The sequence below is a fragment of the Anabrus simplex genome, chromosome 1 (assembly GCF_040414725.1).
Source record: "Anabrus simplex isolate iqAnaSimp1 chromosome 1, ASM4041472v1, whole genome shotgun sequence".
Taxonomy (NCBI): Eukaryota; Metazoa; Arthropoda; class Insecta; order Orthoptera; family Tettigoniidae; genus Anabrus; species Anabrus simplex.
Genome location: NC_090265.1, coordinates 663,420,666 through 663,439,231, shown reverse-complemented (window position 1 = coordinate 663,439,231; position 18,566 = coordinate 663,420,666). Strand labels below are relative to the sequence as shown.

Genomic DNA, 18,566 nt, shown 5'->3' with positions numbered 1-18,566 from the left:
CGATGAGTCACGCTTCTGTTCTGTCAGTGATAGTCACCGCAGACGAGTGTGGCGTCAGCGTGGAGAAAGGTCAAATCCGGCAGTAACTGTGGAGCGCCCTACCGCTAGACAACGCGGCATCATGGTTTGGAGCGCAATTGCGTATGATTCCACTTCACCTCTAGTGCGTATTCAAGGCACGTTAAATGCCCACCGCTACGTGCAGCATGTGCTGCGGCCGGTGGCTCTCCCGTACCTTCAGGGGCTGCCCAATGCTCTGTTTCAGCAGGATAATGCCCGCCCACACACTGCTCGTATCTCCCAACAGGCTCTACGAGGTGTACAGATGCTTCCGTAGCCAGCGTACTTTCCGGATCTCTCACCAATCGAACACGTGTGGGATCTCATTGGACGCCGTTTGCAAACTCTGCCCCAGCCTCGTACGGACGACCAACTGTGGCAAATGGTTGACAGAGAATGGAGAACCATCCCTCAGGACACCATCCGCACTCTTATTGACTCTGTACCTCGACGTGTTTCTGCGTGCATCGCCGCTCGCGGTGGTCCTACATCCTACTGAGTCGATGCCGTGCGCATTGTGTAACCTGCATATCGGTTTGAAATAAACATCAATTATTCGTCCGTGCCGTCTCTGTTTTTTCCCCAACTTTCATCCCTTTCGAACCACTCCTTCTTGGTGTTGCATTTGCTCTGTCAGTCAGTGTACATGGTATGTACTGTATATTGCTCAGGATGAGAAAAGGAATCATTTTCATATTTAGTTTGTAAAAAGTTCAAAAGTAAAAGATCTGCCTTAGAGTTGAATAGTAAGGAGATACCATAAACTGGGGTGACTATAATAAAAACTAGTTAAAATTAATGAGATATCTATTTATGCAATCAGTTTTTGTGTCCAATATTTTTAACATTTTTCCTCAGTTCCTTACAGATTTCTCTCCTTTCATACCATAAACCTCTAAATACAGTATGTTTTTAGTGCTTTAGAAGGCTACTAATTTTTAACTGTAATCACCCAACTTAATGGTATCATTTCTTAATGATGCAGAAGGTTTATTTTATTCGAGATTGAAGTTGATGAATATGATAAGGTTTATAAATCATTGTAGAGTTCAATGGTTTAAAGGAAAGGAAACAAAAGGAGAAAGAAGGTATGAACTAATTTGCTAACGGAGACAAATAGGCATCATTAAAAACAGAAAGCTATCAAAAGACATGTCTTTTTATATTCACAATCAAAGGTAACAATATACAGTAAATCTAAAGCATATTTTGGCTTTTTTGGTTGTTTAGGAAAATGGCTACAAAATTATATCTATTATATAAAAGTTCACATTACAGGACATTATTTGAGTATTAGAATTTAAATTACTGTACCTCTCTACAGTATACAACACTCCATGAATCTCACAATGAACATCCATTGAATACATCACATAGAAGTTGGTAAGAAAACAAATCTTAGCCACAGGAAATTAATAATTCATTTTAAGGTATTTTGTTACTTCTTGTGCTTTTGTCAAGTCTTATTTACAAATTCTCATACTGATGTTCTCATTCTTCAAAATAACAGTGGATATTCATAACAGCTCCATTTTCTGAAGTCCTTCTTTAGGGGGAAGTCTGCTGATAAGTCACTATTATTTGCAGTAATTGGTTTAGCACAAGACTTTGGTAAAAACAAATTTCAAGTTGCTAATCAGTGAGACAAAGTGTTTAACCACATTTCTCCTGATAGCCCCTGTTAACAATTTTGTCCTTCATAAAAAACTAAGAATATATCATTAGCCATTCTGAGTAATTTGGCATACGCAGCAGTGAGGAAACCAAAATAAGTCTGTGTAGAGCTCGTCTCCAGTGCCCTTTAAGCCTACTAGCCTCTTCTGAACAAACTGTTGCTGACATCTCGATGTGTAGCCATTGGGTATGGTACATAGGCCACTGCACTGATTTGAACTGCAAAAAATAGATGAAAAGTTATGAGAAACAAACTTTAACTTGATTGTTATAGAAATAAATTTGATGGACACAAAACATCAATGCAGGTAATGGGAAGGAACAAACAATTGGAAATCTCAAGTCACCTATATATTAAAAGAGTTTACTAAAAACAGCTTTGGCAAATTCATTTGTCCGTTGTTTTATTCTTTCCGGAATTACCTGCTGGTGAATCATGAGACTTTGATAGGTCTCTAAGAAGTTCAGTCAACTTTAGGTAATCAAAAAATCAAATCATTAAATGATCACTCCAATAATTGCAGGCGAAGGCTTATCCTAAGCCGCAATACATTCTGTACTTAGCAGGTTCCTAAGTGACTAACACTTTTATTAATATTCCGATATCTGTAATTTTTATCCTTAGTAACGTCATTGCATATGTTTGATTACTGCCCGTCAAGCCAGAGAGTATACACTTCCTCTGATCACGGAAGGATAGTATTCCTTGGCAGATACTCTTTGATTCTCTAACCTTTCCCAGCTTCCAAATATATTCAACAGATGGCACAGAGTTCCTAATAACTTACATACTGTTAAGAGAAAAAAGTCTACGAACAAACGTACCAGATCATGACATATGCTTTAGAAATTATCTGGGAACAGCTATTGAAGGAAAACCTAGTAACACTAGAAAAAGTGAAGGCTATGTATCATAAAAAAAGTTCTCTGCCTGAAGAAAACAAAAACAAAAAGAAAAACACATCCTTCAAGACTAACCTATGAGCCTACAAGACAACTGTTCTATATAGAAGAACTGCGATTAAAAATACTATTGCCTTCTATGACACAATACCAAGCTTTACATCAAGAATTAAAGAATAAAAATACCAAACAGATGGCATGATTACGTCAGAATGGATGAATTCTGACTACGAACTGCGACATACCTTAATGCGCTTCTTATTAAATGTTCATAAAACAATTGAAAAGAGCAGGCAAAACACTATGACTAAGACAGCCATATCAAGACGAGTTATCTGACCTATTTATAACGAATGCTGTGAAGCAGCATGGGTCCTCTAGTATAAATAAAGCTAGGAACATTGAAAGGAACACATTTAAGCAGTAGCGATGATTGGGAATTAAAAGTTCAGGGGCAAAAAAAATATACAGACAACAAATAGTACCCGGGTTTGTGGGATGTAGCAGACGGGGGGGGGTTATATAAATCAAAACTGGAAAAGAAAGCTACAAAATTGTAGTTTTTTAATGCTCTCTGAGCAAATTTTGACAGAGAGGTAATGGTTGACAGTTTACCAATTTAAGTGCGGTAATAATAGTTTTCTGAGATTTTGATTCAATGCTATACAATAAAACTTTCAACAAAGTAACAGTACTACACATTAATTACAATTAAAAAGAAGTACGGTGTGATTATACAATAAAATAATTTAGTAGTATTTGATTACACAGTAAAAAACTAACAGACACTAAAGAAACTGACAGACTGACGAATGTGGGTGGCAAACGCATGAACCATACCTCAGTGTCCATGACCTTAGCAAAAAGAAATACCCCTGCTACCCTTCCTCATAGCACAAACAAATTCTCCACTACTTGCTGTGGTGCAATAGAAATCAGTTAGGTGGGTCGAACGGTATTTTGTGCGTATTTCTGCTAATCATTTTGTTAATAAACAAAATAAAGGAAGGAATTAGCTGATAAGACAACAGGGCTTGTAGATAGATAGATAGATAGATAGATAGATAAATAGATAGGTAGATATTGCAATAATTAATTCCAATGACCCAAACGCTCGTACAGAGGAATTGTACATTGAAAAATGAAATGAATGGCATATGGCTTTTAGTGCCAGGAGTGTCCGAGGACAAGTTTGGCTCGCCAGATGCAGGTCTTTTGATTTGACTCCCGTAGGAGATCTGCGCGTTGTGATGAAGAAATTATGAAGACGACACATACGCCCAGCCCGCGTGCCAGTGAAATTAACCAAGTACGGTTAAAATTCCCGACCCTGCTGGGAATTAAACCTGGGACTCCTGTGACCAAAGGCCAGGACACTAACCATTTAGCCATGGAGCTGGACGAATAATATATACAGTGGCAGATCCACAAACTCTGATACATAAAATTAAAAAAGTCAGTTGACTTAAACAGTAGGGACATAAAGAAAGTGTTAGAAATAAATGAATTTATCCCTTACCATTCTATAGTTCCCTTAATTATACTAAAATACTTAAAATATTTAATATTAAAGTGAGTAACAATGCATAGAATGATTGACAGAGGGGGTGGTTGTTTTTAACATTTACCTATTTATATACATTGACCTATGATGTAACTATTCCATAAATTTTACTTTGCCTTTCATTTGAAACTTTTAAAGTAGGGGCTATTTTTATGTCAGTGGGAAGTTTGTTGTGTGCTTGAATTGCTGAAAATTTACAACTATTCTTCCCATATTTTGAAGAGTGGATGTGGTACAAGGCCATATCATCTGCATGTTTAATTTGATACTTGTGGTTGTCCGAAATAGTTATTAAAGTAGTGTTGTGAAATATGTTTCTTTTTATTTCATAAGTTAGTACGGCAGCATTAAGCTCTGTAATTATGCTGGGAGGTAAAGTTTTGCTCTGAGTGTATAGGTCTTTTACTGGGGTGTATAATGGTGATCATTAGTAATCATAGGGTATAAACTTCATGGTTTTGATCCATACTGAATTGTGATCACAATAGTAATTAAACTTATGTCGTAATGGTCCACTTTTTCAATACTATATTATGTAATGTTTACGTTACATTTCTAATCTATACTGCTTTTTACGAGAGTTTAATCCTGATGTAAACATGGTATGTCCACGCCTCCACCAAAGAAAGAGACGTGATTCGCTGAGCACCTAGTACCGACCTCCAACCCATCAACGCCTCGTGTTCAGGCATACAGGGCTGCGCATCGCATACGACAACAGTGCGAAGATCTGAACTTAGTTTGTTAAACACATTCACAATGCACTGCCTATGGTCACTTCCGAGTGGTTTTCCGCTTTTGTACTTCATTACAATGAATAAACTTTTAATGTTCACTTATTCAATACAATAATAATGTTGTTTATAGATGAAACTACAACATTCTAATTATATTCAGTACTAGTTTTGCGTCATCCTCAGCTGTACAAAGAAATCGGAAAATAGCCAAATTATATAAAACTCATGATAGGTATTGAATTGTACATGATATAAAAACCCTATGAAATCTACATTAAAACAATAACGCATAATAAAACTTAATTGAACAAGTTAAAGACTTGCGAGTCAAACATATACTGAATGCTGAATAACAGTTCTCAAGTTGATTTATGTCCCTTTGGACATACAGTAATGAGCTCAATAAATTTGGTGAGCGATTTACAATAATAAAATATTTTGTGTTTTAAAACATTTTTACACCTTGATTCAACTACAGTTCATAAACTGCGGAGTCATCTTCATTACATGCAATGGTCCTTCCTCTTGCTCCATTTCTCTCACTATGAATACTGACTCACTGACTGCTGCTGCAAGATGCAACACCTTATCTCCACCCTGTACAGCTTGGGAATTTCCCCTACTATGAGAAGACTTCCTGTATTACACCACACATTGTGCCTTCATTTCTCGTTATTTAATCACTATTTCATAAAGAAATATATATATACTAGCTGATGTACCTGTGCTTCGCTACGGGATTCTCAGAGAGACTGACTTTGTGGTTTTCCTAACTGAAGTTAACACAGGTCTTTACAAAAACATCAGTAGGAATGTAGCAATTAAAAGCAATGTTATCACATAAAATACTCGATCAAATGAAAAACCGCACATTTTCTCACTTTTAACGAACAGTACTACAGTGCTGATCTAACAGTCCTAAGTTCCAGAGCTGTAATGCCCATGCCGCAGACAGCCTTGAGCACTTCTCTGGCGTTATTCCGTTAAATATGCACACTGCTCATTCCTGGCTAAATGGTTAGCGGGTTGGCCTTTGGTCACAGGGGTCCCGGGTTTGATTCCCAGCAGGATCGGGAATTTTAACCAAAATTGGTTAATTTTGCTGGCACGGGGGCTTGGTGTATGTGTTAACTTCATCATCATTTCATCCTCATCATGACGCGCAGGTCGCCTACGGACGTCAAACAAAAAGACCTGCATCTCACGAGCCGAACTTGTCCTTGGACACTCCCAGTACTAAAAGCCATACTACATTTTTACTGCTCATTCCAACCAGTGTCTCAGAGTAGGGATTGAATAACTTGAATGCTGTGATGAATCACTGTGTTGCATACCAATAGTATTGGACAATTTATGAACCAGAGGAATGGCATGCTAAAGAAGAAAGTTACCTACCTCCCCAGCTACTTCCCGCCAATATTCAGGCAGGCTGTTACACTCGGTACGGCCAGACGGGTTGGCCGTGTGGTTAGGGGCCTGCAGTTGTGAGCTTGCATCCTGGAGACAGTGCATTCGAAACCCTCTGTCAGCAGCCCTGAAGATGGTATTCCGTGGTTTCCCATTTTCACACCAGGCAAATGCTGGGGCTGTACCTTAATTAAGGCTAAGTCCACTTTCTTCACACTCTTAGCCCTTTCCTATCCCATCGTCGCCATAAGACCTATCAGATTCGGTGCGACGTAAAGCAAATTTAAAAAATATACTCTGTACACAGCAGTAATCCTATCTATCGGAGTTGAGTAAGAACAGAAGACACAAAGCAAATCACAACAAACAATGGTCAGTGTAATGTTATTGTTGGTCAATTTTATGAGCTTTCTATATTGTAGCCCTTCACATTTAGTCTTCTTTCCACTCTGCAATATTAGGACATCTTATAAAATTATTTATAGTTCCTTAGTTCCCTATTCTCCGACTTTACATACCGATTTTCATTAAAATCTGTTTACCCATTTTGTCGTAACTCAGCGTTGATTGGTCTTAATAACAAAAATCCAAATTCATGAATATCTCTGCGATCATAACCGATACAGTAACAATGTATAAGACATAAATCATTGGAAATTAAATACTATATAACTTTAGTTATGTAGTATTTATCGATACGACCACTAATAATATAAATATTTGAGAATTAAGTTTTAGGCCTTCCCCTAAACTACCATTTTTCTCAGCGTGAGTACAATTATTTATAGATTGTAGCCTCTTATTCCCCTACTTTGTCTACTACCAATTTTCTTTTCTTTTCTTTTTTGCTAGGGGCTTTACGTCCCACCGACACAGATAGGTCTTATGGCAACGATGGGATAGGAAAGGCCTAGGAGTTGGAAGGAAGTGGCCGTGGCCTTAATTAAGGTACAGCCCCAGCATTTGCCTGGTGTGAAAATGGGAAACCACAGAAAACCCTCTTCAGGGCTGCCGATAGTGGGATTCGAACCTACTATCTCCCGGATGCAAGCTCACAGCCACGCGCGTCTACGCGCATGGCCAACTCGCCCGGTCTACCAATTTTCATTAAGATACGACCACTAATAATAAATATTTGAGAATTTAATTTTAGGCCTTCCCCTAAACTACCCTTTCAGTCAGCGTGAATATAATTATTTATGACCTAGGTTATAGTGAATTATTCCCTGATTTTGCATACCAATTTTCATTCGGATACGACCAATAATGGCATAAATATTTGAATATTAAATGTTAATTCTTCCCCTAAACTACCATTTCACTCAGTGTGAATAAAATTATTTATTTATGGCCTAGATTGTAGCGACTTATTCCCCTACTTTGCATACCAATTTTCATTAAATTCTCTTCAGTCGTTTTCTCGTGATGCGTGTACAGACAGACAGACAGACAGACAGACAGACAGACAGACAGACAGACAGACAGACAGACAGACAGACAGACAGACATTACGGAAAAGCAAAAGGTGCATTTCCTTGTTACTGTGGACACGACTGATACAGAAATACCATCCTTTTTAAATTCTGATCAATGTACAGACAAAACTCTTATTATATGTACGGTATATATATATATATATATATACACACACACATACCGGTATTAATGACAACCATATTTTAATTTGATTATGTACTCTTCCAAACTCTCTAAATGTAATAAACTAAAATAAAATACCAGTACTAAACTACTTTTGTTCAAGCTTGCATACAGTCAAGTCAGTGCGACGGTTGCTTCTCCAATCAGTTATGTCTATGTCCACGTGCAAAGGCAATTTGTTTACATCAAGATTAAACTCTCGTGAAAAGACATAACTAGTTTCAGCTTTGGCTGGCCACCATCAGCCTTAATGCAAAACTGTACAAACACATCCAGTAACTAAAACACACACAAATTACATTAGGAAGTGTTCAAAACATCTGGGATGAACTATGTGTGCAACATGTAAAATATGACAAAATTAAAATCAGGCTCTAAAATTCTTAGATGCGTTGCATCATGTTAAAATGTTCCATTAGTGCTTGCAGTTAAAATATCATGAAAATGCTGAAAATTTCCTCTGTTGGACATTGTCTATGGTTGAATCAAGAATGGCACATGAAGATATGGTTAAATAACTGGCACATTCTTAATTTGTAAATGGTAGACATTTTAACATGATGCCACGCATCTAAGAATTTTAGAGCCTGATTTTAATTTCATCATATTTTATATGTTGTGCATATAGTTCATCCCAGATGTTTTGAACACTTTCTAATGTAATTTGTGTGTGTTTTAGTTACTGGATGTGTTTGTACAGTTTTGCATTAAGGCTGATGGTGGCCAGCCAAAGCTGAAACTAGTTATGTCTTTTCACGAGAGTTTAATCTTGATGTAAACAAATTGCCTTTGCACGTGGACATAGACATAACTGATTGGAGAAGCAACCGTCGCACTGACTTGACTGTATGCAAGCTTGAACAAAAGTAGTTTAGTACCGGTATTTTATTTTAGTTTATTACATTTAGAGAGTTTGGAAGAGTACATAATCAAATTAAAATATGGTTGTCATTAATACCGGTATGTGTGTGTATATATATATACCGTACATATAATAAGAGTTTTGTCTGTACATTGATCAGAATTCGGCAAGGTCGAAATTAGTTCTTAGATTAGAAATGTAATGTAAATATTGCATAATATAGTATTGAAAATGTGGACCATTATGACATAAGTTTAATTATTATTGTATAAATGGCAAATTAAATACACTGACTGACAGAGCAAATGCAACACCAAGAAGGAGTGGTCAGAACTTTATGCAAATTGCAGGGTAGACTGACGTCACTGAGGTATGCTCATGATGTGAAATGCGCTGCTGTGCTGCGCACGTAGCGAACGATAAATGGGACATGGCGTTGGCGAATGGCCCACTTCGTACCGTGATTTCTTAGCCGACAGTCATTGTAGAACGTGTTGTCGTGTGCCACAGGACACGTGTATAGCTAAGAATGCCAGGCCGCTGTCAACGGAGGCATTTCCAGCAGACAGACGACTTTACGAGGGGTATGGTGATCGGGCTGAGAAGGGCAGGTTGGTCGCTTCGTCAAATTGCAGCCGATACCCATAGGGATGTGTCCACGGTGCAGCGCCTGTGGCGAAGATGGTTGGCGCAGGGACATGTGGCACGTGCGAGGGGTCAAGGCGCAGCCCGAGTGACGTCAGCACGCGAGGATCGGCGCATCTGCCGCCAAGCGGTGGCAGCCCCGCACGCCACGTCAACCGCCATTCTTCAGCATGTGCAAGACACCCTGGCTGTTCCAATATCGACCAGAACAATTTCCCGTCGATTGGTTGAAGGAGGCCTGCACTCCCGGCGTCCGCTCAGAAGACTACCATTGACTCCACAGCATAGACATGCACGCCTGGCATGGTGCCGGGCTAGAGCGACTTGGATGAGGGAATGGCGGAACGTCGTGTTCTCCGATGAGTCACGCTTCTGTTCTGTCAGTGATAGTCACCACAGACGAGTGTGGCATCGGCGTGGAGAAAGGTCAAATCCGGCAGTAACTGTGGAGCGCCCTACCGCTAGACAACGCGGCATCATGGTTTGGGGCGCTATTGCGTATGATTCCACGTCACCTCTAGTGCGTATTCAAGGCACGTTAAATGCCCACCGCTACGTGCAGCATGTGCTGCGGCTGGTGGCACTCCCGTACCTTCAGGGGCTGCCCAATGCTCTGTTTCAGCAGGATAATGCCCGCCCACACACTGCTCGCATCTCCCAACAGGCTCTACGAGGTGTACAGATGCTTCCGTGGCCAGCGTACTCTCCGGATCTCTCACCAATCGAACACATGTGGGATCTCATTGGACGCCGTTTGCAAACTCTGCCCCAGCCTCGTACGGACGACCAACTGTGGCAAATGGTTGACAGAGAATGGAGAACCATCCCTCAGGACACCATCCGCACTCTTATTGACTCTGTATCTCGACGTGTTTCTGCATGCATCGCCGCTCGCGGTGGTCCTACATCCTACTGAGTCGATGCCGTGCGCATTGTGTAACCTGCATATCGGTTTGAAATAAACATCAATTATTCTTCCGTGCCGACTCTGTTTTTTCCCCAACTTTCATCCCTTTCGAACCACTCCTCCTTGGTGTTGCATTTGCTCTGTCAGTCAGTGTATGTTCCTTATTGCCCTGTTTTGTATCCAAGGAAGACTTTATACAATGTGACCAAATTACACATAAGTATTGCAAGTGGCTATAATTCTCAGTTTCAGCTGGCTAAAATGGAATAAAAATACCATACTACTGCATATTAAGGAAAAACACAATGACAGGTCAATATACAGCAGGAAGACTGAGAAATGGATTCTTTGCACCTACAGAGGGGTATGAGGAAGAAAATTATATATTTTACAACAAACTTCAATGTATTATAAACAAAATTGAAGTCTGATATGATCATCGTGATGGAAGATTTCCATAATCAGTACAAAATTATGATTACCTACCAGTACCATGTTTCAACACAAGGATAACCATAAATTTACTTGGGAAGCACATTGTCAATGATCCATAATGGGCTAACTTATATGATTTTCAGTAGAAAACACTCTGAAATGTTTCTAAATACCTACCCGAGTCTTTTAAAGGTCCAGATTGAATGTAATCATTATGTACCAATATGCTCTGTTTTTATGAAGCATAAATGGTACAGAAACAAAACATCAAGTACAAAATCCAACAAATACTTTCATTAGAGTAAGCCTTTTCCCAATCCCTGTAAAATATGGTTATATGAGAGAAGACTTTACAGTCTTAGTTGAATCAACAGCAACAAGTACTGATGTTGAAGAAGAAAGGGCTAATAATCAAACGAAGTTGAGAGTCTTGGTAAGAAAAAATGGTGGCAAGGAAAGTTAATAATCAAATTCCTATATTTCAATAATTACAGATGAGAGAAGGTTTCATTATTTATTAACCAAAAAATTAAGAGGTTAGAATACCATCAAAAGAAGGCCATAGCAAAAAAAATAATCATTTTCCTATATCCCAATAATTACAGATGAGAGAAAGTTTCATTATTTATTAACCAAAAAAATTAAGAGGTTAGAGTACCATCAAAAGAAGGCCATAGCAAAAACAAAAAGTTCAGAAAAGTCATTGAGAAAGCTGGGGAAACTTTGACCCCTCCCTCCAAACATACATATGAGACCTCAAACTAAAACATATGAAATTTTAAAACACTTTGAACCAAGAAAAAAAAGGAGGGCCCCTTGAAACATGGATCAATTATTTTCAGCATCTATGGTCTGAAGAATGTCAGAAAGAAGGTCAAGTAAGTTAAGAGACAGTCAAGGTACCGGTAATTTCATTCTAGAACAGCCAAACTCAGCAAATACTGATATGGAAGGAATTACCCTGTCAGTACTTAAAAACGATCTCCTGGTGAAAATCAAATTACAGTAATTTGAAACTCTTTAGGCTACATACCGTACTGGTATGATACCGGTACTCAAGCAAAGAATTTATTTACAGGTTAATTTATTCAATTAAATAACACAATGCACCTGTAAACTTCAATTTAAAAAAGAAGTTGAAGGGAATATATTGTATTTCACCGGAGAATTACACAACAGTCTTTGGATTGTTGACGATTCTTGACGATTGTTTGCTGCATTCCGACAAGACCCCCCTATGGGTGAGGGCAGTAAAGTAACACCCATGGTATCCCCTGCCTGTCATAAGAGGCGACTAAAAGGGGCGCCAGGGGCTCTCAACGTAGAAGCGTGGGTTGGTGTCCACGTGGCCCTTAGCTGAGTCCTGACATTGCTTCCACTTATTTGTGCCAGGCTCCTCACTTTCATCTATCCTATCCGACCTCCCTTGGTCAACTCTTGTTCTTTTCCGAACTCGGTGGTATTAGGTTCCCGAGGCCTAGAGAGTTTTTCATTTTCACACCCTTTGTGGCCCTTGTCTTCCTTTGGCCGATACCTTTAGTTTTCGAAGTGTCGGATCACTTCTATTCTCTCGATTAGTGTTACATAGAGGATGATTGCCTAGTTGTACCACCACCATCATGGACAAGATCAAAGAATAGAGGGTAGTTGAGTAAACAAATACAAGAATCAGCTGATTACTGTATTCCAGTAATTTGTATGTACTTTACAACTTCGATCATTCATCAAGTAAAAGTTAATAATCAAATTCCTATATCCCAATAATTGCAATTCAAGTCCTCGGCATACCGTATTTTTGACAAAAGTTTTTAGAGAAATTATTGTAGACAACCTCTGATTTTCTGCATTTAAGAACACTTTTATTCTCCATAATAGTAATCCACCAGCAGTAACAATCACATAACAACATTTCAGTTGAGAATTGTAGTGTAGGTATGGTATATTAGATAGTATCTTGCCTGATATATTCGTGTGTATCTTTGTGTATGGTAACCCTTTCGATACTTCACCATTCCCCATTCCCCAACCTCCCTACTTGCCTGATCTGTACTCTTGCCACTTCTATCTCTTCACAAAACTTTGGTAGAAAAGGTGATGTTTTGACCCCATTGCAGAGATCGAATTGGAATTGAATGTGGTGGTGGAAATTAGGTTTTAACATAAGTATTTGTAATTTTGTGAGCAATTTCTAGGAGATTCTAGGTAGGAACTTATAATCATAAATATGATTAATATGAAGCTTTCTTCATCTACTTTCAGTATTTTAGAATATTGAAGTAAGAGATAAACAGCTTTTGAAATGTGTATATAGGCTTTGTAATAAAACACACAGTACTGATATGGTGCAACATATGATTAAAATTCATGTTACTGGGCGAGTTGGCTATGCGGTTAGGGTCGCGCAGCTGTGAGCTTGCATCCAGGAGATAGTAGGTTCGAACCCCACTGTCAGCAGCCCTGAAGATGGTTTTCCGTGGTTTGCAAAAAAAAAAAAAAAAAAAAAAAAACATATTGATAATCAAAATAAAACTTGTATCACTGCATCCCACTGCATAAAAAATAGGGGAGGTGTTATACTATGTATGTTATTATCCATGTGATCTCATATACTCTTTCATGTTACAAATGGTCATTCTTTTTAAATTTCCACTAGAACGACTCTAGTATTATCCTGATATGCAGCATTCCCTTTGAATCATTGTTTATAATGATACCATCATTATTTTCTCACTCCAGTTTCCCAGATGTGGTGTATAAGCACTCACCATCTCTTCCTGTCTGTATATGTAGGACATCTTCCCATTTGAGACCTTTCTCCACAACTGATTTCACTGCCTCTATCCAGCATTTCCTTGGCCCCTTGGTCTTTTTCCTTGGACAGTAAGGTCAAAGTATTATCTGGCTGTCTCTTGCTCTTCATTCTCATAATGTACCCATACCACTGTTTTGTTCTTATGAGTAGTTTGATTAGTACTTCTAATGTTACCATACATCCTGAAATAGTGGGATTGTCCTGAATTTGAGCATGTGTACCAACATCCTGATTGAATTTTTAAAAATCCCTAAATGTCATGAATTTTAAAAAATCAGAGCAAATTATTTAAAATTTTGCTCAAATGTTTTTGAAAGGGAATGGGATTTTTTTGGTTGTCATGCTGAAGCAGAGTCTGACGTCATTACCTGACGTTGTCATGGTAACAGACTTGACCTACGCTAATGATATCAACTTCCGCCCGGGAACAGCGTGTTGAATAATGATGAAAATAATTTTGTATCCATGTTAACTAGTAATAAATGGGTTCAATTTTTAAAGCAATGTAAATCCAGTGAGCAGTATTCTGAATTGCTTAAATTGGCTCAGTTCTATTTCTGTTTACCTGGCCATAATGCTTTTTTAAAGATAATTCTTTAATGAGGTGGTGGTGATTATTGTTTTAAGAGGAAGTACAACTAGGCAACCATCCTCTATATAACACTAATCAGAGAGAAAAATGGAAGGGATCCGACACTTTGAAAAATGAAGATATCGGCCAAAAAAGGCAAGGGCCACAAAGGGCGTGAAAATGAAAGACCCCCTAGCCCTCTCAAACCTAATAGCGTCAGGGTCGGAAAAGAACAAGAGTTGACCAAGGGAGGTGGGACAAGATAGATGAAAGTGAGGAACCTGGCACAAGTAAGTGGAAGCAATGCCAAGACTCAGCTAACGGCCCCGTGGTCGCCAATCCACGCTCCAAAGTTCAGAGCCCCTGGGGATCTTCCAGTCGCCTCTTATGATAGACAGGGGATACCATGGGTGATATTCTACTGCCTCCACCCACAGGAAGGTTTCTTTAATGAATTCATAATGGACAGATGACAGAAATAGACTGAAAGTAGAATCTGTTAAATCAATATTATTGCTGCAATACAATTTTAAAGAAATATCTTGGCAGGAATTTCATGAGTACATTTAAAAAATGATGAGATGCTAGAAAGTGTGTCAAGTTCAAAAAGTATGATTGGTATCAGCATCAGGGTACTTCTGTATCATAAATATATTTAAGCAAAGGAAAATAAATCATGCTTTTAGTTTTCATTTATTCGTGTTATTTAGAAATGAGCAATTCCACATGAGCTGTTCCATCTGTTACTAAAAAATCTATGCAAATAACATTGAATATTATATAATTTTGGAGTGGTCTGTAAAGTAGGTGTTTTACATAAAGTATGATTTCTAAATATTTTTCTCTTTGATTTTTAACTCTAACATCATATAACAAGTGTGTCTTTTGGTAACGGGCGGGACAGTTCATATGGAATTACCCAAACACACTAGTTGGAATCATAGGCGCCGACTTTTGGTCTTCAACACGGGGGAAAGGATGAAAATATAAAATATTCTTACAGGATCAAAAACTCGATCGCGTGGCCTTATGGCAACCCTAAATTAATCTCAATTTCTGTTGCCTGAATTCTGTTGTTGAATGACTTGTTGTAGTCATTGTTCAGTAGAGTACACGCCTCTAATCCACGTGTGGGGAACGGTATAAGTCGATGTGATACGGAGTTGTTTTTGTTTTTTGTGGTGTTTTACAGTCTCAGAAAAGGTTCCTGACTTGCTTGTAAAAGTTTGATGTACTTTCTTTGTTTTGCTGAATATTCTCAGCTTGATAGTGTTGTCTTTCGAGATTGTGCGTCAAAGGGACCTGACGTGAGAAACTGATTCTAATTTGTCTTAGAAGTGAAGCTTCCACGGTGTGTAGAATTATTTAGTTCTTCTTCCGGGTTGATTCGTTTTTTTTTTTTTTGTACATTCCATACGGTACAGTTTGCTGACATTTCAAATACATTGTTGCCTGGGAGACTGATTACCTCGGGTCGAGTAGGGGTACAGTATTTCAGTCGCCTTGACAAAGAATACTGCAATGTATTTGAAACGTCGGCAGACTCTACGGAATGCACTGAAAACAACAACATGGTTCAACCCAAAAGAATAACTAAATAATTCTAATTTAGTCCCTTCTAAAGGGATGTGCGAATTTGTTCCTTACCTGCTGATGGCCATTTCTACAATCTTTGTTTGCTCATCTTCAGCTCAAAGTTATTGAACATATTGTTGCATTAGGTCAGTTTTTCTATAATTCACTTCTGTTTCTTCCCATAAGAGCATATCATCAGCAAATACCCATAGTAAATTTATTAAAATATATTTCCAGAAATTCAGAATAAAGTTCAACACAACTACAATCCTTTATCTGTCCGTACTAATAAATGGAAATAAGTGTTGTGACATAAAAGGATAGGAATAATAAAAATATATAGAGGCTCCTTTAGGCACCCTAGAATCTTACAAACTTTGTACACAAAGCACACTAGGAAAATTAAAAAAAATCCAACCTCTCCTAGGGGATGTAGCTGGGGGATTCCAAATGGCGATTCAGAAGCAAAACAGCAAAAGTACACAAACAAAACATTTTTTTCACCCAGCAAGAAATTCCTTTTACAAAAGCAGTAACTACAGCTTTTGTGGGTTTTGAAAGTTTTCTGAATGTCCAGATTAATTTTTAACATCAATCCCCAAGGAAGGATTTAGTGAATGTTAGAAATATTAAGGAAATGTGGATGCTTAATTGATAATTGGAGTGCTTCCATTGATATGCTGTAGAAGATGGGACCTTCTACGAATATAGTATACAGTAAAACATCATTAATCACGATTAATTAGGGGTTGTTGCTGTTCAGGTCAATAAATGTAAGGATTCATTAAAAGCCTAGGTATGTGGTATAAAGTTACGAATTGAAATCATGTACTCAGGAACAAAACGTGTATACTGACACTTCATGTAGTACAAATGTCAAATAAATCTACAGGAAATAAATAATGCATATTGTTGAATATTTTGTTCCTTAATTCAAAAAAGCTATGGATCTGGGTCTCCTGTTTATTAATATTATTATGTAACATTGTTCATGTCATTGGCTATATGCTTTTGTCATAGATTTAAAATAAGATAACAATTTTTATATGCGGTGATGCAATGGGTACCACTAGTTTTGTGTAATTTTATCTCTAAAAATTGTAGCAACTGGTTTATAATTTGTAGATTCTCAAAACAAGTGAATAGAAAATCATGCAGCACTTACACACATTGTTCCGTTCCCACCAGCTGTGTTAAACGGTCGTCCACTTCTGGTAGGTTAACAACGTACATCCAGTTGCCTTGGTTGTTCATAGCTGCCTTAGGCATGATGAAATTTTTCCTAGTTGGACAAAGTTGATTTTGATTCTGATTACCATCCGCTTGCCGGCGCTGACGGGCAGGAGTTTGTGGTTGTTGATGGGTTGGATTGGTGCCAGCATTTCCTTCTGCCTTTGAATTTGAACGTGCATATCTGAAAGAAAATGTACATCAGGGGAATTATTCTCCTTTGGTCACTGGTTTTCAAATTTTCTCAGTATGGAATTTATGTATTTTCAGGACTAATAAATATACCAATGATAACCAGCCTATATAAGTTGTCTATAAATTACATTGCAGCCACCTATTTTACTTCCTTTCTGAGTGAAAGTGAAAATTCACAGCCTGTTTCCAGTCATTCGACCGTGTCAAGAATGGAATGAATGAAGCCCCCATCTAGCAGCGAGGATAGGAACTGTGCTGGCTGCTGAAGCCTGTCACACTCCTCTGGGGCAATGATTAATGACTGAAGGACAAAATGAAATGATATTGGAGATTGTTGCTGGAATGAAAGATGACAGGGAAAACTGGAGTACCTGGAGAAAAACCTGTCCCACCTCCGCTTTGTCCAGCACAAATCTTGCATGGAGTGACCGGGATTTGAACCACGGGACCCAGCGGTGAAAGGTCGGCGTATACCAGTATTAATCCACTGAAAGTAATTATACTGTTAAAAACTTTCTTTTGGACATTAATAGATTTTAAGGACATTTAAGCTTACCTATGAATCATTTTATTTATTTATTTATTTATTTATTTATTTATTTATTTATTTATTTATTTATTTATTTATTTAATTCCTTTACACTCCAGTGTTGGTTTTTGGCTTGGACTCAGTGAGGGATCCCACCTCTACCACCTCGAGGGCAGTGTCCTAGCATGAGACATTTCTTCGGGGATACAACTGGGAAGGGGGATCATTATCTCGTCCAGGCAGCCTCACCTTCTATGCTGAACAGGGGCCTTGTCAGAAAGGGACAGATTGAAGGAGATAGCTAAGGAAGAAGGAAGACCGTGGCCTGGAGAAAAAGTGGGGAAACCACAGAAAACCACTTCAAGGATGGCTCAGGTGGGAATCAAACCTCCCTCTACTCAGTTGACCTCCCGAGGCTGAGTGGACCCCATTCCAGGCCCCGTACCACGTTTCAAATTTTGTGGCAGAGCCAGGAATTGAACCCAGCCTTCCGTGGGCGGCAGCTAATCGCACTAACCACTACACCACAGAGGCAGACACTATACATCATATTCTCAGAAAAGGAAGGAGAGCCTGCATGGCTGAGGTATCTGTACTGACTTTTCTAAAAAATAATTTTTGAATAAGTGGTGTTACATTTGGAAAGAAGGTGGCCTTAGTCGGTATGTCAGGAACTGTACAACATACATATGGAAATGAGGTGTGAAGCTACTTTTATCTTGTCTTCTTGGTTGCCTTCTAGAGGCTGAATTATGCCTGGCTCCTCTCAAATCAAACTTATATTCATGACAGTCATGAATC

The 18,566-nt window shown here is 38.5% G+C and overlaps 1 protein-coding gene across 2 annotated transcripts in view; it reads right to left on the bottom strand.

Annotated features, from left to right (window-relative positions):
• Positions 1-1,208: 1,208 nt before the first annotated feature.
• spz5 (spatzle 5) overlaps positions 1,209-18,566 on the bottom strand; it is a 314,825-nt gene continuing 297,467 nt past the window's right edge. For both annotated transcript variants that reach the window (XM_067145302.2, XM_067145309.2), the window contains exons 5-6: positions 16,977-17,225; positions 1,209-1,953 (exon numbers count right to left, since the gene is read on the bottom strand). In XM_067145302.2, coding sequence (XP_067001403.1) covers positions 1,782-1,953; positions 16,977-17,225 — 421 coding nt within the window. In that variant the 3' untranslated portion in view covers positions 1,209-1,781. The remainder of the gene's footprint in view (positions 1,954-16,976; positions 17,226-18,566) is intronic.